General features: G+C 42.0%; 1 protein-coding gene across 1 annotated transcript; it reads right to left on the reverse strand.

Annotated features, from left to right (window-relative positions):
* Positions 1–2,101: 2,101 nt before the first annotated feature.
* LOC137755056 (myosin-1-like) lies at positions 2,102–22,282 on the reverse strand. The gene is given in 39 exon segments (XM_068531012.1): positions 2,102–2,254; positions 3,049–3,148; positions 3,249–3,349; positions 3,434–3,604; positions 3,695–3,820; positions 4,156–4,359; positions 4,447–4,755; positions 5,157–5,281; positions 5,374–5,539; positions 5,822–6,005; positions 6,756–6,952; positions 7,115–7,233; positions 9,035–9,161; positions 9,770–10,159; positions 10,246–10,336; positions 10,588–10,733; positions 10,816–10,992; positions 11,085–11,327; positions 13,471–13,506; positions 13,508–13,724; positions 13,820–13,956; positions 14,045–14,177; positions 14,476–14,584; positions 14,665–14,752; positions 15,820–15,890; positions 15,985–16,291; positions 17,087–17,257; positions 17,376–17,525; positions 17,616–17,734; positions 17,938–18,076; positions 18,230–18,333; positions 18,407–18,505; positions 19,161–19,224; positions 19,363–19,455; positions 19,542–19,656; positions 20,448–20,487; positions 21,578–21,722; positions 21,836–21,979; positions 22,079–22,282. Coding segments are annotated over 39 exon segments (5,814 nt in total).
* Between the last annotated feature and the right edge of the window lie 3,951 nt (positions 22,283–26,233).

Consider the following 26,233-nt stretch of genomic DNA (forward strand, 5'->3'; position numbering starts at 1 on the left):
TGTGTCTCCATACAAATTGTGAAATTTTTTGTTCTAGTTCTGTGAAAAATGCCAGTGGTAGTTTGATAGGGATTGCATTGAATCTGTAGATTGCTTTGGGTAGTAGAGTCATTTTCACAATGTTGATTCTTCCAATCCAAGAACATGATATATCTCTCCATCTATTTGTATCATCTTTAATTTCTTTCATCAGTGTCCTATAATTTTCTGCATACAGGTCTTTTGTCTCCTTAGGTAGGTTTATTCCTAGATATTTTATTCTTTTTGTTGCAATGGTAAACGGGAGTGTTTTCTTAATTTCACTTTCAGATTTTTCATCATTAGTGTATAGGAATGCAAGAGATTTCTGTGCATTTATTTTGTATCCTGCTACTTTACCAAATTCATTGATTAGCTCTAGTAGTTTTCTGGTAGCACCTTTAGGATTCTCTATGTATAGTATCATGTCATCTGCAAACAGTGACAGCTTTACTTCTTCTTTTCCGATTTGGATTCCTTTTATTTCTTTGTCTTCTCTGATTGCTGTGGCTAACACTTCCAAAGCTATGTTGAATAATAGTGGTGAGAGTGGGCAACCTTGTCTTGTTCCTGATCTTAGTGGAAATGGTTTCAGTTTTTCACCATTGAGGACAATGTTGGCTGTGGGTTTGTCATATATGGCCTTTATTATGTTGAGGAAAGTTCCCTCTATGCCTGCTTTCTGCAGGGCTTTTATCATAAATGGGTGTTGAATTTTGTCGAAAGCTTTCTCTGCATCTGTTGAGATGATCAGCGATCTTATTTTTAAAACATCTACACAATGAAGCCAAATTGTAAGTTTTAAACAAGTATCACTCCTCCCCATCCCCCACTTCGGCAATAGCTATGATAAAATTTCAGTCACATTCTTTTTGATACTAAGAAATTATTTTTCTGGTTCCTGCTTAAAATATGTATGGTACTGAGAAAATTCAGGTTCCTTGGTAAGCAGAATTGTATGTAGAAATTAGGTCAACAGGAAGATTTATCTAAAAAGTTCTGTCCTTTTTCTTGGAGAGGTATGTGGTTCAGAGGAAAAATATTTCCCCCCAGACGGAAATAAAAATCTATAACCACAAAGTAAGTGGGAATGCTGTCAAACTGTCTAACTTCCCCAGTGCTCTCCTGGGCCTTACTTTATACCAGTGTTGGAACCCTGCTTTCATTCTGCGTTCTTGTTCATTTCTGTCACTGTCATCTCTAGTGTATCTCATTTAAAAAGCCTCCATAGTATTTCCAGGCTCTGGTCTTTCCTATCCTCCTTCATCCTCCACACTACTGCCAGAATTGCGTCAAGTCTCCTCCTTGTGAAATTTGACCAGTTAGATACGTGTCCTAATTCCTTAGACCTGCGTGTGAGGCTGAACCCCTCATGGTCAGGTCTCAGCTTCTATCTCTGGCCTTCTCGGATGCCCTTTGCTCATGGAGCCTCTGCTTCAACTACTCTGAAATCTCATGCTTGTTTTCTCTTCTTAGAATGACCATGTCCTTTTCTCTTTCACATGATAACTACTTACTCATCTTTTAGGAGCTAATTCCATCTCCCTTGAGAAACCTTTCTGGATCCCCCAGGTTCACATCTCACTCTACGTTATTACCACACTTTGTTTTCACGCTTCTCTCGGAGTACGCGTATCGTACCAGCATCTGTTTGAATTGCTATCACTTGCTGGCTTGAGCTCTTCAAAAGCAGGGATGGTTGTCATATCCTTGGTGCCAATTTCTGTACAGACCCATTCTTGATACTCATTAAATTTGGTTGAATGGAATTGAGGACCCATTAACCACCATTGCATCCTCTTAGAGCACTTCATTTCATTTGCCTTCTATTAAAGTTGGTTCCCTGACCACATTCGTTTTTTGTCATTGTCTCTGACTGCACACAGTAGGAGCATAACAAATGTTGAATAAATGAATTAGTTCTAATAGCACTATTGAGCTTGTAATTAAGAGACACATGTATTTTTAGATTGCAAAATTCTCTGCAGATTTATTTCCTTGACATTACAATGACATATGACAGTGACAAAGAACTTCACATTTTGTGCCTTTTCTTTGGTCACCTTTCAGCATTTGGATGAATTTACTCTTCACTTATGACTTCTGTGTGAACCTCCCGGCTCTTCACCCGCCGCTTGTTGACCTGCGACTCGGCAATGTCAGCCCGTTCCTCGGCCTCTTCCAGCTCGTGCTGGATCTTGTGGAATTTGGCAAGGTTGACATTGGCTTGTTCCTCCTGAGAAAAGAAATGCATTTGAGAGAACAAGAAAATTTGACATTTTCTGATTCTTACTGCCTTTGTTACTAAGAGCAGCTATAGGATTTGCTTCATGAGTGAGAAAGCAAAAGGTTCTGTTCTTTGGTGATGTACCTATTTGGGGCAGGGCATCCCACATATTCACCTCTGCGTTGGTGGGCTTACAACCCCCTGTTCATTCTCTCTCACTTGACTCTCTTCCTGACAAACTTAAGATGCTACAGTGACAACAGGGATATCAAAGCAGGAACTTGAATCAACCTTGTTTCTGTGAAACAAACTTTAAAAAGTAGGCACTGTGGTAATATTGGGTGTGGAGAACCTTAAGGAAGGTTTTAGAATTAACAGGATGAGAAAGATAACTGCAGCCAAATGGAAAAGAAATGTTCTGAGGTGGATTCATCATGAACTTAAATAAGGCTTAGATTCAGAGTGCTCGTTGGCACAGCCCCTGTGGGTGCTGGCAATTGCTGGGAGTAGAGTGCTCTAGTTAGGGAGGGAGGTGGGTTGTAACCAAGAAGCATTTCTACACTACCTTGTCTGGAAAACTGCTAGAGGTCTCAGAAGAAATGAACCTGAATCTCTAAGGCTCCAATAATTAGTGGTAAGATTTTTTTCATTCTAAATAAATACTCATTTTCAAACCTAATTTTGTATTCCCAATTTTGTGTTCTTTGCCTCTTAACGAAAGCCTCTTAAATTCTATGAGCTTTAGTCTCCACAAATCCTGGCCCTGCTCCTCAACCTTTCTCTCTCACTGGGGAGGTACTTACAGCCTCTTCAGCTTGTCTCTTATAAGCTTTAACTTTGGTTTGTAGTTTGTTCACCAAGTCCTGTAGCCTGAGGACATTCTTGCGGTCCTCCTCAGTCTGGAATGAAAGAGGTAGCAAATAGTGTCATTGTTTGAAAACAACTCATTTTTATCTTCTTGAAAGCAGTAGGCTTGAATTATATGGAAAGGCTGGTCACCTACTAAGTAAGTTCCTTCACTCTTCTCTCATGTTTCCGAAGACCCTTGACAACCTCAACATTGCGCTTCTGTTCATTTTCAACCTCATTTTCAAGCTCCCTCACCTGGAAGAGGACAAAGGTGTTTAGCCACTTGGCTGTAACTAGCAGCATGAACAGGCTGGGAAGTGAACAGGCTGTGAGACCCACCCTGGCCTCCAGCTTCTGGATGTGCTTCTTGCCGCCCTTCAGGGCCAGCTGCTCAGCCTCGTCCAGGCGGCGCTGCAGGTCCTTCACCGTCTGCTCCAGGTTCTTCTTCATCCGCTCCAGGTGGGCGCTGGTGTCCTGCTCCTTCTTCAGCTCCTCGGCCATCATGGCCGCCTAATTAACAGTAAAACAAAACCAGTAGAGAGAGCTGAGACAGCCCATCAAGATTCTAGCGTGACCACCCCCGTGTGGCCCTCTGCTCACGTCAGTGATGGCCTTCTCGGCCTTCTCTTCTGCGTTGTGAGCTTCCTGGATAATGTCCTCCATCTCTCCCTGGATTTGGGAGATGTCTGTCTCCAGCTTCTTTTTCGTGTTGATCAGGCTGGTGTTCTGTTTAAAATATCAAATTTAGAAATACTAAGTACATGAGAGCAAAATTACAATGTCCAATGTTCTAATGAACCCACAAACTAATTAATTAAGGTAACTAATTAGTATCCTTTCTTGTTCTATAAATTATCTGAGTTGACAATATACTTTTAGAAGACAGTCAACTCTGAATGTCACAGTTCATATAAACAAAAGTATTGTTAATCCAAAGATATTACATATTTTAAACTGTAACCTCTGTAAAACGTTATGCATAAATTTTTAGATAGTACTAAGATTTGAGCAAGAATATCATTTTCAGTCCACTTTATTTTTAACTTTTATATTATACTCACCTGGGTGTGCAGGAGCTGGACGCGCTCGCTGGCGTCCAGGAGCTCCTGCTCTGCCATCTTCCTGCTCCTCTCCGTCTGCTCCAGGGTGGTCCGCAGCTCCTCGATCTCGGCCTGCAGCAGGTTGGCTCTGCGCTCCACCATGGCCAGCTGCTCCTTCAGGTCCTCTTGGCCCCGGAGAGCATCATCCAGGTGGAGCTGGGTATCCTGTGGAATGAACGATCATTGAGACACCTTGTTCTCAGGGCTGCAGTCACCCCAACTGCCCTGGGACCATCTCCTGAGCCCATTTACCTTGAGGATGGCTTGGGTGTTCCTGTAGTTCTTCAGGGCCTCAGCAGCCGTGCGGTTGGCATGGTTCAGCTGGATTTCCATTTCGTTGAGGTCTCCCTCCATCTTCTTCTTGAGCCTGATGGCATCATTTCTGCTCCGGATCTCAGCATCCAGCATGCTCTGCATGGTCTCCACGACTCTAATGTGGTTCCTCTTCAGCTGGTCAATTTCCTGATCCTTTTCAGCGATTTTCCTGTCAACTTCAGACTTGACTTGGTTCAACTCCAGCTGGATGCGCAGGATCTTTCCCTCCTCGTGTTCAAGAGATGCCTTAATGACAGCAAGGGGTGACATTAGCAGGCAACGGAAGTGCGTAGTATTCTAGAGATAGGAAATAGTTCCTCCCTTTGTGCTGCTATAACGCATCTTTATTCCATTGTTACAGAAATTTCTGCGATGTGTTGTTGTTGGTTTTGTATAATTCTGTCTCCCCAGCTAGCTAATGCCCATGGGGGCAGGGCCCTTAACTTACTCATCTTTGTTTTCTCGGTGTCTAGCACACAGTTCCTGATGTCCGGTTATGTTAGTTGCATGCATGGTCAGTGTTCCATCCTCATATTTATTACCCAGAGTAAAAATTATTTTTCTTTTCTCTTGATTCACCTATTCTTGCATGTATTAGATCTTAATTCCTCTCAGAATGGTTTTAGAGTCTACAATAAAACGTCTACCTCTGCCTCTTCTAAAGCAGCCTGAATTTCAGACTTTTCTTGTTCCACTTGTTTCTTTATTTTCTCCAGTTCATTTATACGTTTCCCTCCTTCTGCAGTCTGCTCAGTGAGGTCAGAAATCTCCTCTGTTCGTGAAAAATACAAGTTTAAAAATGCATTCAGTGAGGGAAAACATTCTTTCAAATCTTTTGTTGAAGAAAAGGTAAAATGTACTCACGTTGCAAATTCTTGTTTTCCCGCTTCAAGGTTTCAAGTTGGTCTAAGGATTCCTCATAAGCATTCTTAACCTTGAACAGCTCTGTGCTGAGGGCGCGGGACTCCTTCTGGGAAGCTTCAAGTTCAGCACGAGTTTCTTCATACTTCTGTTTCCATTCTGATAGGAGCTGAGGGGCAAGGAATGGTCAAGAAATTGGGTGGAGAAAGTTTGATGGGATGAAAACCATTTATTCTGACAACTGTCAAACAGAGTTGAGATGATCGGGGACTGAAAACTAATTATGAATGAGAAGAGTAGAAACCACAGGAGTCCCCCCTCCTCCCCACCTACTCATGCAGCAGGAGCTGCTGAGAAGAGCCCTCGGATGGTTTGAATAGGCACATGGAAGGTGGGAGGCTATCCTTAATCACATGTTGAATGCTGAGACAGAAACTGGTGCAGAAATTACCTTATCGAAGTTCCTTTGCTTTTTGTCCAGGGCTGCACAGGCGGCATTTGTCCTCTCCACATCAATCATGAGGTCCTCGACCTCATTCTGGAGCCGCTGCTTGGTCTTCTCAAGGGAAGCGCATTTGGCATTCACAGCTTCTACGTGTTCCTCGGCATCTTTCAGACGCTGGGCCAGCTGCTTCCTAAAAAGTGAAATAAGGACAATAGAAGTGAATGGTCACTCAGAAACTCTTCTAAGGCATCCACCAAAACATTATAATTCCTATCTGGCTCTACATTAGTCACAGAATAAATGACTAGATCTCTCCTTAAACTTTCTCTTGAATGAGCAGGTCCCTTCCTTAAACTTTCTGTTGAATAAGAGTCTCCCTCTTAAGTTCAGTCTTGAACTTTTGATTGCATTGAATATTTAGATCTTTAATAACAATATGTGTTATTTCTTATTACAGAGCTTAATGTCTACTTTTTAGTCTTTAACGCTGTATTCTTTTTTCCTCTACAAATAACCGTGTTTTTACGTCTCAAAAGGGGGAGCTGTGCTTTAAAGTCTGATTATTTTTCTCTTACATATCTATCACTCTGGACCGATTTTTCCATTAATGGCTTAGAGGGCGGAGCAGCACGGGAGAGTATAATTGACTCTTATTCTACCTACACCTGTATGGATAGGATGATGTCAGAAGTTCCCCTTTTAAAAAATAATCATTCAGCTTCCTCTTGCCTTATGTCCTTTTTCCTTCTACCCTCTAACTTAATTTCTTTCCCTAGACAACCTAGAGTATTTGTTTTTCTTGCTTAGGTTTATGTCATGCATGATTTTTCCTAGGTTTTTATTTGGGGAGCAATGGACATTTGCCCATGTGGTATTTAATATCAGGTGCACTTTGATTGTTAACAGAGCTATTTTCATTTTAGGTAATTCTAGAACATACTTGGCCTCCTCCAGCTCCTCTGTGCGCTGGATGGCATCCATCTCATATTTGATCCTCCACTGGGCCACCTCAATGTTGGCCTTGGACATCGACCTCTGCAGCTCAGCCGTGGCTTCCTGCTCCTCCTCATACTGTTCCTGCAGCAGGTCACAGTCGTGGCGGGAGGACTGCAGGGCGTGGGCCAGGGCGTTCTTGGCCTGAGAACATAGAGATTGGTGACTTAATTTTATATCTTTAAAGTGATGTTTAGTCCCTAAGCTCCTGTAGGCCGCCAGAAGAAAATCTGTAGAAGTAAGCAGAAAACAATCTCAAAAGCAAGGAAAATGACAGAAACAACAACAGCTGTGAGTAGGGCTAACCTTCATCTCCTCTTCAAGCTGCCTTTTCAGTTCTTCTGTCTGTTGTGTGAATGCTTGTTTGCCCCTCGAGAGCTGAGAAACTAATGAGTCCTTTTCATCTAGCTGGCGTGAGAATTCACCTATAAAGATCAAGAGCCAGAAAACTCAACCTTACTTTGGAAATTAAAGCTCTAAATTATTAGACCCAGGGAAAGGGAGCTGGGTCTGAAACATGATGGAGAGTGTGGATTTTAGCAAACCACCAATTTCCACTTCAACCCTGGTGAGGACGTCTATGTGAAAATGAGAAGTAGGGAAGACATTGAGGCAGATTACATGCTTCTGAACAACACAAAAGATTTGGGGAGATATTTCAAACTATTTGATCACAGTAGAAATTGGTGAAGAAATATGTGAAAAAAAATGTGAATCAAACTAACAAAAAATATTCCAGTGTTTTCTGTGTAAGGCAACAGTGTTGTACTAGTTTACCTTTCACTGAAACTTGATTGAAACCGAATTTATTCTTTGGAAAATAGGAGACTTTGAGCAGTTCCCTCTGAAATGATGTTCGAAGGAAAATCCTGGAAGAATTTTTATATTAAGAAACAATCAAGTGTCTTTCCACCCCAAGGACGAGTTGGTTTGTGGATAACTAATCAGTTCTTCAACTAAGTGGCATTTAAATTTGTCTCCCATTCTTTAAGCACCATAATTCAGAAAATACACTATATAGTTGACCCTCGAACAATCGGGGTTAGGGGTTTCGACCCTCTGCGCGGTCGCAAATCCGCTTATAACTTTACAGTCAGCCCTCTTTTTCACATCCATGGATTCAGCCAACTGTGGATCATCTAGTACTGTAGTGCGTTTTTATAGAAAAAAAAAATCACGTGTAAGTGGACCCACACTGTTCAAACCTGTGTTGTTCAAGGGTCAACTGTATTATGTTAAAAAGAGAGAAAACACTTCCAGCACCATTTTTGAACTGGGTACCTGGAAACCTTATCTCTTTAACATTTAATAAGAATCACAGCTTTCAATTTTTTTTTTTTATACCACTAAATTACTAGGAGTAAACATGTAATGAGGAGAAGAAACTACAGGGAGCATTCTGATTATTTGCGAATACAGTTTTTCTTTTTCATGAAGTGTACTTATCAACTGTATACCAATAATAAAAGCCTTACTTGAGCTTTGTTCTAGAAAGAACAATATTTGAATGAATATGAAAGAGTAAAGTGGTTCTCCAACAATTTGATCTACCTATTACGTTAATGGTCCAAATGACCCACAAAACAATTTCCATCTTGTTACCTCTCACCTGGGGAGGAGAACTTTGGTAGAAAGTTGGACAAGTTGATAGGGGGAGGAGTAAATGCAGAGACCCTCCAGTTTGGATAATCAAAAGTCTATGTACCTCACTTGAATGCTCCTGGCTGGATTGTGGTCCTGAATATTTCCCTACTTAACTGTGGTGCTACCGGCAATCGGCAAGACTTCAGGGAAAAGACTGGAGTAAGCGTTCTTGGACAGGTCATTTCATCACTACCATAATCCGACATCTTTAAAATGGGGATAACATTACACAGACTAACGAGGGTAAAAAGGTAATTAACTTGTGGAAGCACTTTGAAAAGCAAAAGTAAATACTGTCAGGATACACTTTTTTATTAGATAACTTTCAGATGAGAGTGAAATCTGCTTTAAAGTGTTAAAAAACAAAAGAGCCTGGGTCGCTATTTAAAAGAAAACAAACCCAAAACCAAAAAGACAGAAAGGAAGAAAGTAGTCCATGCTGGTGGTCAATAAGGTGTTCATATGAGCGGCACCTCCCAGGGAGGTCATATGTGAGCTCAGGTAACTCAATGTAGAGTTTTTCAGCAACTGGATAGCCAAGATAAATGTATCATTCAAGGTCAACACTGGTGGATGGCCCACCTGATTGCGTCTGCAGGCGTGCTCTCTGAGCCGTCAGGTCATTGATCAGCCGCTGCTGCTCTTCCCCCTTTGCCTTAAGTTCACTCACTTGGTCTTCTAGAGCGCGGCACATCTTTTCAAGGTTTCCCTGCATTCAAAAAGTGGTAAACTGCATCTTAAGCAAGTATTTGGACCATAGAAATTTGCAATAATCTAAGCATTCCATAGGAGCTGCAATACTCATTTATTTTGAGAACACACTACCTTTACAAAAAAAAAAAACACAACAACTGAGGCCTTAGTTTGTGATGGAAAGAGTAACAAGACACATAGTCTAAACCTACTGCCACGAAATTGCTTTGTGAAACTAAGCCTTTACTCAGTTGGCTTATCTGTGATATGAGAATAGTGACACTTGATGACTCAGCTCATGAAACTTCTTTGAGAAGCAGATTATGTATTTGTGCTTAAGGGAAAAACAAAAAGCCTAATCAAAGTGAGGCGTTTCAAAAATTTCGAAATACATCATTGAATTGTATTTTTTATTGGAAAGAACTTGAGTTTTCAGGATGCATATCCTTCGGGGACAGCTATTCTCCTGTGAAGAGGGTGCACGTGACCCCATCACATGGGAGTTGCCCTTCCTGCGACCAGCCTCCTGCCATAGTCTCCTCCTGCCAGGTACTAGTGATTCTTGAAAGGCTCACTCACACCTGTCCTCCAGAAATCTCTTTAAGACTTAAATCATGATTGTACCTTGGTTTTGGAGACACTCTGCATGTTACTAGCAAGGTCATCAGTCTCCATCTTCAGCTCACTCTTCTCCTTCTCCAGCTTCTGCTTGACCCTCTGCAGGTTGTCAATCTGCTCCCCCAGCTCGGCCACACTGTCCGCGTGCTTCTTCCTCAGCGTGGCCGCCATGGCCTCATGCTGCAGGGTGGCCTCCTCCAGGTCCCTGCGCATTTTCTGGAGCTCGGCCTCCTGCTTCTTGTTCATCTCAATCTGGACCGAAGTGGCCCCGCCGGCCTCTTCCAGCCGCTCGCTGATCTCCTCCAGCTCCCGGGAGAGGTCCGAACGCTGCTTCTCTGCTTTGGCGCGGGAGGCCCGCTCTGCCTCGATCTCCTCCTCCAGCTCCTCGATGTGGGCCTGGCAGTGGGGAAAAGCTCAACGTTAGCTCCTTTGTGTTAGTATTTTGTCATGTTGAATGAGACTGATGGAAATCATGGACTTACCTGTAACTCCTTGATCTTCTTCTGCAGTTGAATGCCAAGTGCTTGTTCATCTTCAATCTTGCTTTGCAGACGGCTCATTTCAAACTCTTTCCTGTTAGGAGAGCAACACATTAGCTCATACTCTGTCCTCTTGCCAGTCTTCTTCTCTATGTGTAACTGAACGTTTTTGTACTGCTGGTGTTGAGGAAGTGCTAAGTGCATGTTTTACAAGTCAGTACTGTACCATTTTCATTAAATACAAAAGTTAAAGATGTCATTATTTGTTTTTTTCTGTGTGCTGTGAAGTAATATTTTTGAGATCCAGACAACGAGCAGGTTACAATTGAATTCTCTCATACTCACTTTTTGAGTTTTCCATCAAGTTACTGCTTATCGTTTTCTATATCCATTGTGGATTCTTGGGCCAATTTTAGGTCACCCTCCAGCTTCCTCTTGGCTCTCTGTAAGTCCATGCGCAGTTTCTTTTCTTGTTCCAGAGATCCTTCAAGCTAAATATACATAATGTTGAGTCATAAGGATTGCTTAGCTTCCCTTTGAAGAAAATAATTTCCTTGATAATCCTAGACTTGCGTCATGCACTTGCTGCTGTAGCTTGGCTTTAGCTTTGTTCAGGGTGTTCACTTTGTCCTCTTCTGCCTGCAGGTCATCCAGGGTCCGCTGGTGGGCCTCCTGGAGGGCCTTCTTTTCCCTGGTCAGCTTAGCTATGACTTCGTCCAGGCCTGCCGTCTCTTCTGTGAGGTTTTTCACCTAGAAAGGTTAAGGAAGAGATTATCTCTGCTCTAAAGCAGCTTAGTTAGATGGCAGAGTCTCTATATGCTGTATACAAATACATTTCATACCTTGTTCTCTGCGGCATGTTTCTCCTTCTCAACCTTGACCAGTGTCACCTGAAGGTCCTCTATGTCTTTCTTCAGTTCTGAACATTCGTCCTCCAGTTTCCTCTTCCTGGCCGTCAGCTCAGCATTGATCTCTTCCTCATTCTCAGCTCTCTCAGTCACTTTCTTGATCTTTGCCTCGAGCTGGATTTTGGTTTTGATCAGCTGGTTACATCTATCTTCTGCATCAGCCAATCTATCTGCTTCCTGAGAAGGGACAGTAGACACTTTTAGATCTTGTTCTGTGGACATTTTCAGATTTTATTAAGGTTTTGAAACCAAACAAATAAATTGTGCTTTAAAGCTTTAGGTTAATTTTTATTAGCTTTCCATCATTTAGGAAATATTTATTGGGCACTCCACTTATGGCACTGGAGATTTTTAAAAAAGGAATTGGTCATAATTCCTGATGAATTTATAATAAAATTATACTTATTAATGATGGGGTTCAGGATACACTATCCCAAAGTATGGTACCTTGGCATAATGAATATCTTAAGCTAGAGGAGTTTGAGAAAAGAGCAGAAATAGGAAGCCCACCCTGACCCATTCCCCTCACCCTTCTTCCCTGAAACAGGTCATAAAACTTCCATGTGGAAGGTCCCCTCCCTGTACTGGGAGGCAAGAAGACATTCTTATCACAAGAGGTAGGGAATTTAGGACTGAGAAGGCTGTGTAAACGAACCTTGTTAAACTAACCCTTATCTTCCTAGTTATTTCTTCATCACTTACTATCCCAGTCCAGACCCCTTTGTCTTGTCAATTCTTCACACATTTATCATTTCTTTGTCTAAAGGGTATAAAAGCTCCATGCTCTGGTCACTTCTTTAGGTCTTTATTCTCTTGTGAAAGCTCCCTTGTACACATAAAAATTAAATAAAATTTGTTTGTTTTTCTCCTGTCAATCTATCTTTGTCAGTTTAATTTTCAGACCCAGCCAAGGAACCAAGACGGTCAAGGAAATTTTTTTACTCCCCTGCATGATAACCTGTGTTTAATGTGTTGGTATGTAATTTCAGTTAGTTTTCTTTCTTTAATATTATTTTCCAGAAAAGTTTAGTATATGGAAAGCAAAGAAAATGGTTGGGTATTTAGCAGAAAAGTGAATTAAAGGGAAGACACATGCTACAGTGACAGAGTGGGTGGAATTAATGGGAGCATGCGGAAGAACTAAGGGGAACGGAACATTTTAGAAGGTGGTGCAAGAGAAGTAGCAAACGTGTTTCTCAGGAGAAGAAATAGGAGTTGGAATATAAATCCTCTGAGGGCAGGGACTATGTCTCTTGCTCAAAGTTGTATCCCTAATGCTTGGAACTTCATGAAATATTTATTAAATGGGTAGTTGACAGAGTAATGTTGAAAAGAAGTCATATTATACTGAGAGGAGTATACTTAGATCAGTTATACTGATTATACTTGGATCATATTATACTGAGAGAAATTAACTTCCATACAATTATCTCTTGATTCTTGAAGATGTGATGAACCCCTCCTCAATTTGGAAAACCTTTGTCTCCATAAACCATAAGGGAAGTCACAGTGCCAGCCTAGGTATTTATAATTCATTTTTCTTTAATTTTTCTAGTTATGTGTCTAAAACCTGTGCGCCCACTGGAACCAGTGCAGATTCCCTTCTGAATTCAGAGAACTGGAGAGTAGCTTTTAATGTTTCTGTTGTTGATTTCAGTGGTGGCAGCTGAAATTTTCTTGTCATTTGGGTCACAGAAATGGGTTAGACAGTGGTGTTGATCAAATATTTCTTCTCAAGCCTCTGGATATTTCTTGGGGCATCAAAACAAGAACATCAGTACTATTTCTCATGCTTTGCCTAATTGACACTATTTATAGAAAGCATTGCCATTATCTTTGCAATGATCTTATTCTTTCAGGTCCTAGAGACTTTCTCAAGACATAGTTGAGAGGGAAATTGCTAGGGGACCATAGATTTTAAAATTCAGAATATGGGTTTCGAGTTGATACGTTCTCATCATAAAGTCTCCTCGCTCTTCACTGTCAACATTGTTCTTTCTTCGCTGCTCTTATTTGCATTTTTCAGCAGGGAGAATCTTAGGGAACAAAGATCACTTTATTTACTGCCCATATTTTGCTAGGAGAAACAACAGGGGGAAAGGAAAAATGTTTTTATTTTTCCCTTGTCAACAGAAAGGAATCCTACCACAGAGCTTTTTAGTAATATTGTATATGAAATTTTATGGAACATTCTGAGGAGTTGTGATGTAAGAAAGCTTGATAATCAGTCCGTTAATAAGGTGGAATTTAGACTCTCCCCTAGCAACTGCTGAATCGAAATTCTAGCATCAGATTGCAAGCAATGGCTTCTGATACTCACAGATTGAACCTGGAGCTGCAGGTCATTTTTCTCTTTCTCAAATCAGAATTTCAATGTTCTCTTCAAGTTCTTTCAATTTTGCGCTTGACTGATCCAGCTTTTCTTTGGTCTCCTCATCACCTTTCGGGGTGGGCGTCTCCTCTGTCTTTGCACTCTTGAGGAGGACCTTGATTTTGAAATACAGCTTCATCCAGGGCCAGTCTTTCACATTCATGAAAACACGAATATTGTACCGGATACAGAAGATGGACTCTCTGTGATAGGAACAGAAATGTTCAAAGGCAGGTATAACAGGAAACAGAATGAAAAGGCCTAGGCTGATGGGGTTTAGTAACATTTCCTATTTTACCTCTGCTCCTCCGTCTTCTGGTACTCCACTCTTGCCAAGAACCCTCTGCACCTGGCCTGGGTTTGAATAACCAGCTGGGCCACCTTGTTCTCTCGCATCTCCTCTAGTACCCCCAGAAAGCCAGCTTTGAAAAAGACCTGTGCATGGGCAGAGTTGCAGATCAGAAACTTTACATAGACTCCAAAGGGACAGGCATAGTGTCTGGTGGGCCTTAGAGACTATTACCTTGGTTAGACCACATTTGTACTTGGTGTGGTCAATGTCGAGGGACCCGAGGAGCTTCTCAGAAGCATCCTTGCCGTCAGTGAATTGTCCTTCAGGGATTGCACTTGCATTTAATATCTTGTATCTGTTTGAGCCAAACAAATAAATGATACAGCTGTTGTCAGCAACAAGAAATCTTCCTGCCTCAGTATAGAAACAACTTAACTGTTGGGTAGTCTAACACAGATAAACAAGCAATCATATCTATCTCTTTATCTAGTCTTTGTATATTCAAAGGGTGTCAAACTTTTGGTATATCGATACGGAGTCTTTTAAATTCGTTGCTCTTCAATTTTAATAGAAGTTATAAAGGACAGGATCATTTCATTGAAAAATGAAATAATAAGAACCTTGTAAAATAATTCCCAGTGCGAAAGTCTGAGCTGTATATGAAGTCTGCATGCAGGATTCTGCTTGGGAGCCCCTTACTGAAGACGCGGATGCCTGCCAGCACACCGTTACACCTCAGCTGGTTCAGGACAAGCTCATTATCCCTGAACCCTAAAAAGAGATACATTGTCCATATAATAGTCTAATGAGCAGTCACACTAGAGCTTGTCTGGATGTCAGAAGTGTCTTACCAGGGGTTTTGGTTACACTGGGGACGATGCACTGTATAAAGTGGGGGTGAGTGCTCCTCAGGCCAGTCATCAGCTTACCCACATTCTCCTGTGGAACCATATGAATATTTGGTTAAACATGCACTGTTCTTGTACATTCATATTTATAGACATAATTATCATGATCCATGATACTGTCTTAATTTCAATGATTAGTATCCAGATTGAATTTGCAGAGGGTTATCGCTGGAAATATCTCTATTTTCCCTGTCTTTGTGCCTTATAAACTCGCTGTTGAAGTGGTTATTCATTCCTGTTGAATTTCCTAGCGTATGTTATAAAGTTACGGCATTTTAACATATGGAAATACTCTACCCATAATCTTTTGCCTAGATAATGTGGTGCGATTTACAAAAAACTCAAAATCTCCTTCCAGCTCTCCCATTTCTTTCTTTACCCAACTTTCAATTGTATCTGCTTCTCTAGCACATGCTTATTCCTTGTAATTACATAGCTGTGTCTTCCTGCTGGTTTCATAGCAAGGGGCCTTTTAATGCCTTGTTCTGGGAATTGGCAGAAAACGGACAGTCATATTGCCAATGTGAGAGGTTTTCCACCCTATGGAAATCCTGATTTTTCAGAATAACTAGAACTTCAGTTATTCCAGATAGGATTGTCAAGAGATAAGTAAATTTTCCTTAAGAAGCTATTTCTTAATCACACCTGATTTCTTATTTTCTTCTTTAGATCAGCCTCCAAATCCTACCACTATTTTTCTATCCTCACCTTTCAGAATCTACTCATTTCAGTTTTATGCCAATATACACCTAAGCACCTACCCCATTTGGACGCTCCCAAAGAAAATCTCATGTTTTGCTTAATCTTCTCCCAGAAGAAGCTTTTAAGTGTCAGATGACCTTATTTCCCGGCCCCAATATTGAATTTTACCATCTCATACTGACTCTGACCTCCTGGCACCTGTGTCTCCTATATACTGAGCTATCTCTTCCAAGCTACCCCACACCTTCCTGCGAGAGTCAATGCTACCACTACCTGCTGAGCTGTCTCCTGGAGCCACATTTAGCTCTAGAATCCTTGCAAGATTATTTACCCTTCCCCACATAGTAAAGTAAAATTCAACTTCCTGAACCTAGTTAGAGAAAGTGAAGATTGTACCCTGAAGACAGCTGACACGGTCTGGAAAGAAGAACCCTTCTTCTTGCCGCCTTTCTTTGCACCGCCACCCTCTAAGGGGAAGAGAAATCACAAGCACTCATAGTACAGGCTTTCTCTGCCTCAGTTTTATACATTAAGTAAAAGATTAATTCTGTTGATAATTACCTGCTTCAGATGTTTGCTCAGAGAAAAAGAAAGCCAGAATCTTCACTGTGGAATTCTGGTACAGCCCGGCCACCGACTCGTTCAGGGGGTCCCTGTTCTTGTGCAGCCAGCCAGTGATGTTGCAGTTCGTGGTGCCGGCGTAGTGCACCAGGGAGGAGTGGGCCTCAGCCCTGCCTTTAACCGCCTTGGGCTTCAGGAAGCAGGGAGACTTTCCAAGATGCTGTTCATACAGCTTGTTCTTGAAGGAGGTGTCTGTGGCCTTGGGGAACATGCACTCCTCTTCCAGGATGGAGAAGATGCCCATAGGCTGAGAGAATGAAAAGAAACATGACACTTGAATTTTGTCTGCCTGTAGAAATAATGTGGAACACAATGATCCTATTTGAGTAAATTCGTCATTTCATTCTTTACAGTTAGTGAGAACTCATTTCTTTGGTCAGAAGTTGTTAAATCACAAATATTTATCGGGTACCTGTCAAGATCCGGGTGTGGTGTTGGGCTCTGGGATATGATGGAGAGTAAGATAAACAAGGAAGGAGCTCTGGTGGAGTTTGTGTCTTTGCCCCAAAGGCCTTAGAGCAATATTTCTCCAGGTGTGACTTGCAGACGGGTTGTGTCAGAAGCACTTGGTAAAAATGCAGATATTCCAAGGCTCCACCCCACACTTTCCCAAAAGTATTGCTAGGAGTGAGATTAGGGAAATGTGCAGTTTTACTAAAAGTACTTGTGGCAAGTCTTTGACACTACTGAGAGCCTCTTCTTTAAAGCGCTAGAAATTCCAATTTCAAATGCCAGCAGTGATGACTCCAAGGCTGACAAAGAGATAAGAAGTAAAACATGCTCTCGTCAGAGCTCTTTTATAAGGAAAGATGGCTTAAGTATCGGGCTTGCATTGCACACTGTGGGGAAATGTAGAGTTCTGGACTCTCTAGAAAAGATTCAGTCTCCTTTTCCCAGAATACCTACCTTGGAGTTGGCAAAGGAATTTTCCTGATTTTAGTTACAAGTAGAAATCTCTTACCAGAGTATACAGCGAGTGTTATGATTTTCTTTTAAATACGGGTCAGCAGTGTGATCTGTGATCTGAGAAAGGGAAGCGAACCTTCTCGAGGATGTCAGCGCAGGCGTCCATGTCCTTCCCAACGTCGATGAACGTCCACTCGATGCCCTCCTTCTTGTACTCCTCCTGCTCCAGCACGCACACGTGGTGGTTGAAAAACTGTTGCAGTTTCTCGTTGGTGAAGTTGATGCACAGCTGCTCCAGGGTGTTGAACTGGGTATTTCGAATAGCAAAGAGTTTGAGTGAGTTTGGAAAATCCAGTGGAGACTCAGCAAAGCAGACACAAAGCGGAAGGGTGCTTTGGGGCTTGTCATTGATGCCAACAACTCACATGAAAGATCTCAAAGCCAGCGATGTCCAAGACCCCGATGAAGAACTGCCTGGGCTGCTTGGTGTCCAGCTGCTGGTTGATGCGGGTGACCATCCACAGGAACATCTTCTCGTAGACGGCTTTGGCCAGGGCTCCCACTGCATTGTACACCTTCATAGACAGAGTAATGATCGTTGCTGTTATTAAAGACGTGTCCTGAAGGCCTGGGAAGTGTGAGATTCACAGAGGTTGTGCCATTACCTGCTGCACACTCTGGCCTTTGGTGACATACTCATTGCCGACCTTGACCCTGGGGTAGCAGAGGGCTTGGAGCAGGTCAGCAGAGTTCAGACCCTGGAGAGAGGCAGCCTTTTCAGCAACTGCAGAGACACAATTCAGACATCCAACGTGACCTACTATGACCCCACAGCTCCTCGGGGCAGAGTAAGGAATGAATCATTCCTGTGTGGGGTTAAATTTGTATGTGGCCATCAGATGCTCAGGTGCAAAGGAGACATGGGTTTGGAGTGGGCTTATTTGCCTATATTCTCTCGTTTAACCCAGTTGGAGGTTCATTTGGTACCTTCAGTGCCATCTGGCTCTGCTTGCTCCTCACGCTGCTTTTGCTTGAATTTCATGTTCCCGTAATGCGTTACTGCCCCCGTGAGCTTGAAGATGGACACTTTTTCCTCAGAAGAGAAGCCCACGATGTCAGTGGTGCTCTGCCAGGAGAGATGAGAGGGCAGAATTAGGGCACAAGACACTAACTTATTTAGAAGAACTTATACTGTGTCCTTATTCACACCTACAGCAGGTTGTCGTCGTCATTTCCATGCACAATGACTTATTTTTAAAAAACTGCATGTGTAACTTACGTCTGTGGCCAACAGCTCTTCTGCGTCATTAATGCTAGTGACTTCGATCTCCCCTTGACTGACGAAGGCATAGTCATGTGGGTTGGTGGTGATCATGAGCATTTCTGGGTACATAGAATTCAGGGTGTATGTTTTACATTAGAAGGTGTGCTAGTAAAAATTTAAGCTCTTTCATGCCAACTAGTTCTGGCTTCTTGTTAGACCTGAGCTGATAAAATATATGGTAGCTTCTTTCTGCCTTTAGCCGGAAAGTGACTCTAGACTTCTCCAGAAGATCTGCGATGGAAAGTAGACATTGGATTAGAGGGAAAAATGATAAAGTGCCTGGAATGATTTTGGAACTTGGGGTCATAAGCTAAATCTCACTGGCCCCATGAGATTTCAGCTGAATGGTCCCGTGAGGTATCACATATTACGTCTCTACCACTGCGGTTGCTCTTGCCACCTCTAGAAGGCAACTGAAGTTGCCTGGCTCAACACATGTTCATTTCTCATACGGAAGATTCTTGACATTTCAAATATAATTGATTCTTGATAACCTGTTCCTCCTCAGGGTCTCTTCTCGCTTTATAACAGAGGGGTTACTAAGGGCACCATTTATCAAGGCTCACACTAGGAAGAAATCACATACACTAAACCCAAGTTATATACCCCCAGTCTTAGTTTTTTCTTAGAAAAATTTGAAATTTCTTCTGAGGCTGGCATCCTTCAGATAAGCCCAGCAACTCCTGGCAATTTCTAGAGCACTGTTGGCTCCTGACTGAAGTGGGTGAAGCGCACTGTGGGCTCTGGTTAAGCCTGGCATTACCCACAGGCATGTTTGGCAGTGACTGGTGTTTCACAGGCTCCAGGCTCAGCAGGAGCTGTACGATGTTCCTCCCAACCGTCATTTGTCATTCTTGGATTCTATTTAGGAGGTCCTGTTACTCACATGTTTCAGTATCAGCAGAAGCCAGCCTCCCCGTGCTAAGGAAGTGGATCCTGATGAATTTACCCTTGCAAGTGAAAAAGATGATGTTATATACAAAACTGTTAGCACACGAGTAACAAGAGCTTGAATTAATAGCTCAGACAGCCTTCTCTGGCATTTGAGAGGACACCTGAGAAAACCCTTCTGTGAGCCACAGACTTACAAAGCGAGAGGAGTTGTCATTCTTCACGGTCTTGGCGTTGCCATAGGCCTCCAGCGGGGGGTTGGCATTCATGATTTGATCTTCCAGACTCCCCTGCAAAGGCAAGAGCAGTCCTCACATGTGGGGCTCGGGAGTTTCTTACTTGGCAGCTTGGATTCTGACGTGGCAATCAGACCCACCTGCATTTTGCCAGGAGTAGGTTTCTCCTTCCTCTTCTCCCCAGTGACTGCAGTTGTTGCAAAGTACTGGATCACACGCTTCGTGTTCACTGTCTTCCCAGCCCCGGATCCTCCGCTGTCAAGCAGTGATCAAATATGTGTGAGAAATTAAGCTCTGTGACAAAGGAAACTACTTCCTCCATTAGCATTTACTGTCTTACGCGCCTGTCTTTATATGTCTTTGTCAGAGTGCCCTAGATCTTTCTCTTCAGGCCACATTTAGCCCATATTATTTCTGTTGCTTTGCACTGATAAGCATCTGAGGCAGTCGATCATTAATCATGTAGCACTTATTTCTTGAGTGCCTAAAATGTGTCAGGCTCTCTTCTAGGTGCTGAGGCCGGGCTTCAGGGGTCCGAGAAGCAGCTCCTCAAGCACTATGTAGTAAATGAAACAATTAGTAAGAAACTCTCTGAAGCAAAGCAACTCTCTGAAGAACATTAAAGTGTTCTTCAGCTTCCTTAGACTAAAGATATTCCCAAGTTAGGTCTTTGAAGGAATAGACAGTCCTCAAGTAGGCCTTGGAAATGACCCACTGGTAACATCCGCAAAGTGCCCAGACTTCAGAAGGTGTGTGCTCACTCTCCAGTACTGGGCTCTGGCCGTGTGTGGACATGGTGCTTTATATCTCCCAATCCCTGGAAAGCTCTGGAACTTTTAAGATTGGACTAGCGAACGATGTAATTTGGGACATTGTTATTTTATATTTGGATGCAATCTGAGCCCTATAATAAGTGATAGCAATATTTAGTTCCAGGCTGATGATGCCATTGCTTTAGTATGGGGCATGAACTAATTTCTTCTTTTGGATTGTGATTTTCCCAGTGAAAATAAAATAGGAATAAGTCTCAGAATAATAATACATACGTGATTAAGATAGACTGATTCTCTCCATCTAGAAGAAAGACAGTGGACAGTCAGCATATCTACTAGTTACACAAACAAAACTTTCTATAGGGAAACACTGAGGGCATTGAGTGTAAGTGTCACATTCAGTGGAGTTTTTCCGTATGTTATTGTAAAGTTAACACGTGGTGTTGTTATTATGTCTCGTAAGTTGGGGAAGAGAAACGTTAAAATGTGTCGTATTTTAGACTCCTTACGCCCCACAGAAAGTGTGTCCTTCTGGTTTAAAAGAAAGAGCAATCCTTTCCAGAGACACGTTCCCTAGTTGTCATCTGTAGGTTCCAGCGGCCTGCTCTTTGCTGATGAATGCATATAACTGAAAAATGCACAATATGCTAAGGATTTGGACTGTGTATATTTCATAGTTCCAAATAGTGTTAATCAGGCCAAGATTGAGATTTAGTTTCTAAATGGATCAATTACACACACACAAACACGCACACGTGCGCACACACACACACACACACATCTCTGTCTCAGGGTCCCAGACTGCAACCCTAATTCTGATCAGACTCCCAAAAGCATGCTATTGGGTCAAAGAAAGATCAGGTAAGAGAGGGTGCCTCAATCAGAATAAAGTTCTTTTAAGGGGGAAACTGACAACTTCCTTTTGAATGCAGTGTCCCCGAATACCATTTTCATTCAGAGAGAGGCTATTATCTCTGAAATGGGTTCTGATGACTTTAAAGACGTAACAATACTTCTTAAAGTATCTAATTCAAAATCAACAGGAAACTTAGGTACTAAAATGATTGAGCATATATTTTTCATTTCTATTCAGACAATACTATTCAGCTGTGAATTTAACCTTTTTTGTTACTTAAATATCTAAAATCATGTATGTCTAAGCAAGGAGACTGTAAACGAACTTACTAGGGTTGGAGTAGTAGCATAGTCTGGTAAAATCGTGGAGGTAGAATCAGGAGAACTGAGTTTTAATCCCCACTTGACAACGTGTACCTCTCTGTGCTTTAGTCACCTCTTGTGTGCAACTAGTATTTCTAAAGGTCTTTTTAACTTCTCCATTTTGTGATTATAGGTGGTGAAATAATTTGTATGAAAAACAGTCAAGCCACTCAACAGTCAGCATGAACTGATGGCATTGTCTGACATGGAGAAGATGTGGGGTGGGGCCTCCTGGCGCTTTTTGCCTCTGTAGGCAACCACCACCTCTGGGTTGTACACTGGCAGCCACTTGTAGGGGTTGACGGTGACACAGAAGAGGCCTGAGTAGGACTGCACCGTAAAGGAAAAAAAGGAATATAATTATTTCACGGGGACCTTCATAACATACTATTTTTCAAAATATTAACCGCCTGCATGAGCAGAGGCCGTGAGAACAAACTCACGTAGATCATCCAGGCTGTGTAACGCTCTTTGAGGTTGTACAGCACTGCTGGCTCGTGCAGGTGGGTCATCATGACCATGTCCTCCATCTTGTCAAATTTAGGAGGGTTCATGGGGAAGTCTTCGTCTTCTTTCACAGTTACTATCTGTCAAGTCAAGTAAGAGAAGCCAGGTCGACAAAGGAGTGTCAGCTCCCCTAACTGGCAATGGGGCCCAGTCTAATCCCCTCCAGATGTTTTACTCACATCCCCAGCTTCGGTCTTGGCTGTCACCTTCCCTCCTTCTGTACTCTGCAGGGTTGCTTTCACATAGGACTCCTTAGGGTCTACCACGTAGTTTGTGTTCTTGGCATCAAAAGGCCTATTCTGGGCCTCCGTGCGCTGCTTTTCAGGCATTCGGAGGTAAGGACCAGCCTCCCCAGAAATGGCCATCTCAGCGTCCGAACTCATGGCTGTGGCTTATTGATGGCAGCCAAATCAAAGACACTGCCTGGCAGAGGAAGGAAAGACATTATAGAAAACCAGCAACTGGACCATTCGATTCATGTTAAAAAAAACCCACGACATTATTCCTTGAGAAGTTGAGCGCTAGCATCTTGTTGGGTATGGTCAACTCCGTGGCTTGGCTGGAGGTGAAATGTCAGTCTCCATGGTCTGTGCCAGTGGTGATAGATACTTATTCTTGCATTTGGAAAGAGACCGTTGTTTCTGGCTCATCTACTATATGATGTTGTAGCTCCTTTCTCTGTTTCGTTTGCATATTAATCCTAAGAAGCCTCCTATCATCAGCTTATACAGAACACCATGCTAAGATGACTGCAGGATTTCTCCAGCTCTTTCACTTGTAGTTCTTATCTTCCAGTTGGATTATAAGCACCTTGCAGACAGGGAGTGTTTTCCTTCTACGGCACCCTTCACACCTCTTAGAACACATGCTGGGTGTGGGGAAGGACCAAAGTTGGCTTTATAAATTAAAACATCAATAGAAATACGTTGCTAAAGTTATAGGAACTATTTAGTACCTGGTGAAAACCTTTTCATTATAGATTTGGGATTTACAAGGACTACCTAATAAAGGAAAGCAGACATGTGAGGAGCCTTGTTTTGCATTGTTCAGTTAAAAATATCCTATTTTACATCAACTTCTCTTGTTCCTGTGTCATAATTTTGACAAACTCAGTTTCTTCACCTCTCTTTAGTATTTCTCAAAGGCATTATAAAATGCCTTTATTACCTATGTTTTCTTGCTTTATTACTAGTATTCTCATAAAACTTTCAGAAAACTTTTTCTTTTCAAGATCTGTCTCCTGCCACTTTAACATTCGTCAATCCTGTGAATAATGATCATATATAACCTATTTTATAATAAAGATATCTTTTTTTTTTTTATATCTTTTTTTGTTTTTTTTGTTTTTTTTTTAGATTTATTTATTGATTGATTGATCGATTGGGTCTTCGTTTCTGTGCGAGGGCTTTCTCTAGATGCGGCAAGCGGGGGGCCACTCTTCATTGCGGTGCGCGGGCCTTTCACTACCGTGGCCTCTCTTGTTGCGGAGTACAGGCTCCAGACGCGCAGGCTCAGTAGTTGTGGCTCACGGGCCTAGTCGCTCCGTGGCATGTGGGATCTTCCCAGACCAGGGCTTGAACCCGTGTCCCCTGCATTAGCAGGCAGATTCTCAACCACTGCGCCACCAGGGAAGCCCCAAGATATCTTTTTTTTAAACATCTCTATTGGAGTATAATTGCTTTACAATGGTGTGTTAGTTTCTGCTGTATAACAAAGTCAATCAGCTATACATATACACATATCCCCATATCCCCTCCCTCTTGCATCTCCCTCCCTCCCACCCTCCCTATCCCACCCCTCTAGGTGGTCACAAAGCACCGAGCTGGTCTCCCTGTGCTATGCGGCTGCTTCCCACCAGCTATCTATTTTACGTTAGGTTGTGTATATATGTCCGTGCCACTCTCTCACTTCGTCCCAACTTACCCTTCCTCCTCCCTGTGTCCTCAAGTCCATTCTCTACGTCTGCGTCTTTATTCCTGTCCTGCCCCTAGGTTCTTCAGAACCATTGTTTTTTTGTTTTGTTTTTTTTAGATTCCATATGTATGTGTTAGCATACGGTATTTGTTTTTCTCTTTCTGACTTACTTCACTCTGTGTGACAGACTCTAGGTCCATCCACCTCACTACAAATAACTCAATTTCGTTTCTTTTTATGGCTGAGTAATACTCCATTGTATATATGTGCCACGTCTTCTTTATCCATTCATCTGTCGATGGACACTTAGGTTGCTTCCGTGTCCTGGCTGTTGTAAACAGTGCTGCAGTGAACACTGTGGTACATATCTCTTTTTGAATTATGGTTTTCTTAGGGTATATGCCCAGTAGTGGGATTGCTGGGTCATATGGTAGTTCTATTTTTAGTTTTTTAAGGAACCTCCATACTGTTTAAAAAGATATCTTTTCAAGGAAAACTCAAAAGCACTTGGGTAATCTTCTCAACATTTTTCTGTTCAAACTACAGTGATTTGGATAGCACAATTAAAATCCTTCATCTTGCTAAAAATGCTCACATTTTTCATATTATATATTTTTTTTAAATGTCCATTTTACAGAGTGTGAAACAATATGCAGATTTCAGCCACTTTTCCAAGGCAAGGATTCAATCCATTCTATTAATCCATTTAGACAGCATCTCAAGGTTTTTTATATTATATACAGTGGTGAGTAAAAGCTGTGTATAGGAAATTTATTGGTTTGGCCAAAAAGTTTGTTCAGGCTTTTCCGTTAAGATGTTACGGAAAAAAACACGAACGAACTTTTGGGCCAACCCAATACATTTTCTCTGTAAATGAACAGCAACACTGTGAAATGTTGTATTGCATGTTGTAATTCAGTTATTTAAAATACAAACTGCAATGCTGGAAATGGAAAAAATTGTACCTAAAAACTCCTAAAGATTCTGAGAAAGCATTTCATTTATTGCAAAAGGTATAAATTAATGAGAACCAGTTTCTGAAGTCTCCCTCAGAGTTTTTCAAGGGAAGCATGAACAGCCATGAAATTGAAATGCTTTTATTTTATAACCTCCACCCCCCCCACCCCCCGCCCCCGACCTCTCTCCAAGCCACTGCAGATTTCCTGCTCCCTGCGAGGAATGAGAAAAATCAGTATCTTACCTTAGAGATGCAACCTTGAAGTGGGTCAGAACTGTAAGAAAAAGAGCAAATTTCTTCGTATTAAATGCTAACAGTTCCCAATAATAGCATGAAGGATTCTGAATTGAGAAGCCGGAAATGACTGGGAACACCAAAAATCTAATTAAAATTGCCACGTAGTAAGTTGGTAATTCCCTGGAAGGGCTGCCATGGGCAGTGCGGGCCAGGATGTGTGGCATGCGTGCGGGCAGCCAGGCATCCCTGCTGGCCCTTCAGACAGCTCCCTGTCCTCACACACGCTTACCTTGAAGCTTTATGAGGAGAGACAAATCATACTCATTCCAAGGGTACTTTTATAGGGTCAGATATGGAAAACACGTAGCCTCCTCCTCTTTCTTAAATCATATTTGGCAAAACATGTTTTTGGCAATGAAGGTCTCCCAAGTATAATACCCCTAATATTAAAGATGTTTGCATGTAATTAGACATATTTCCTCTCACATTGGGTTAAGTGTATAAATCAATCTACTATAAATAATTTGAGTTGTTGGCAACCTGGAAGTGACTGCCTTTGGAATAATGTAAGGTGTTGTTTCAAAGACAGCTATGATCTGGATTCCCTGAACTCTGTTGCCTGCTGCTCTTGTGTTTCAATGATTTGCCCACGTGTAGTCCTTTCAACTGCCTGCACAATTGCAGATATTATACTAGGGAGGAAAGTTTCTGCTCTTTAGCAGAGAGTCAGAAAAAGATTGTTAGTTTCTCCCAAGAAACCATGATTTTTTCCCCCCATTTATTGTACTTTTTCAAGGATGCTTGGAAATTTAATTTTAAAACTTGCTTCATGAAGAGCAGCCAAAGATAGACAGCTTCTTCCGTTTCCCTCAGTCAGTCGCCTCTGATTCACTGTCAAATCATTCCACGACTTCGCCGAGCTGGGTTGTCCTGCTTCTTTCACTTTTGTTTTTTAAATGTAAGTTGCTTGTGAAATCTCTTTTCCTCTGTGAAACTCAACATAGGAACAAACTAGAAAACAGGGTATTTCTCTGTCTAATTATGCATCTCCATCAGTCATCCATGGTATATATTTCACATTTTGCTTACAAACAATACCTGCACGTTATTTTCTATTCGGTTGTTTAATTTAAAAAAAATATTTGTTTTATTGTCTCTGTGGTCTTGCATCTCTTATGTCAGCATTGTCTATCTGGGACTGAGACAAAATTTGCTTAATATACCC

This window comes from Eschrichtius robustus, chromosome 20, assembly GCF_028021215.1.
Source record: "Eschrichtius robustus isolate mEscRob2 chromosome 20, mEscRob2.pri, whole genome shotgun sequence".
In the NCBI taxonomy this organism is placed as follows: domain Eukaryota; kingdom Metazoa; phylum Chordata; class Mammalia; order Artiodactyla; family Eschrichtiidae; genus Eschrichtius; species Eschrichtius robustus.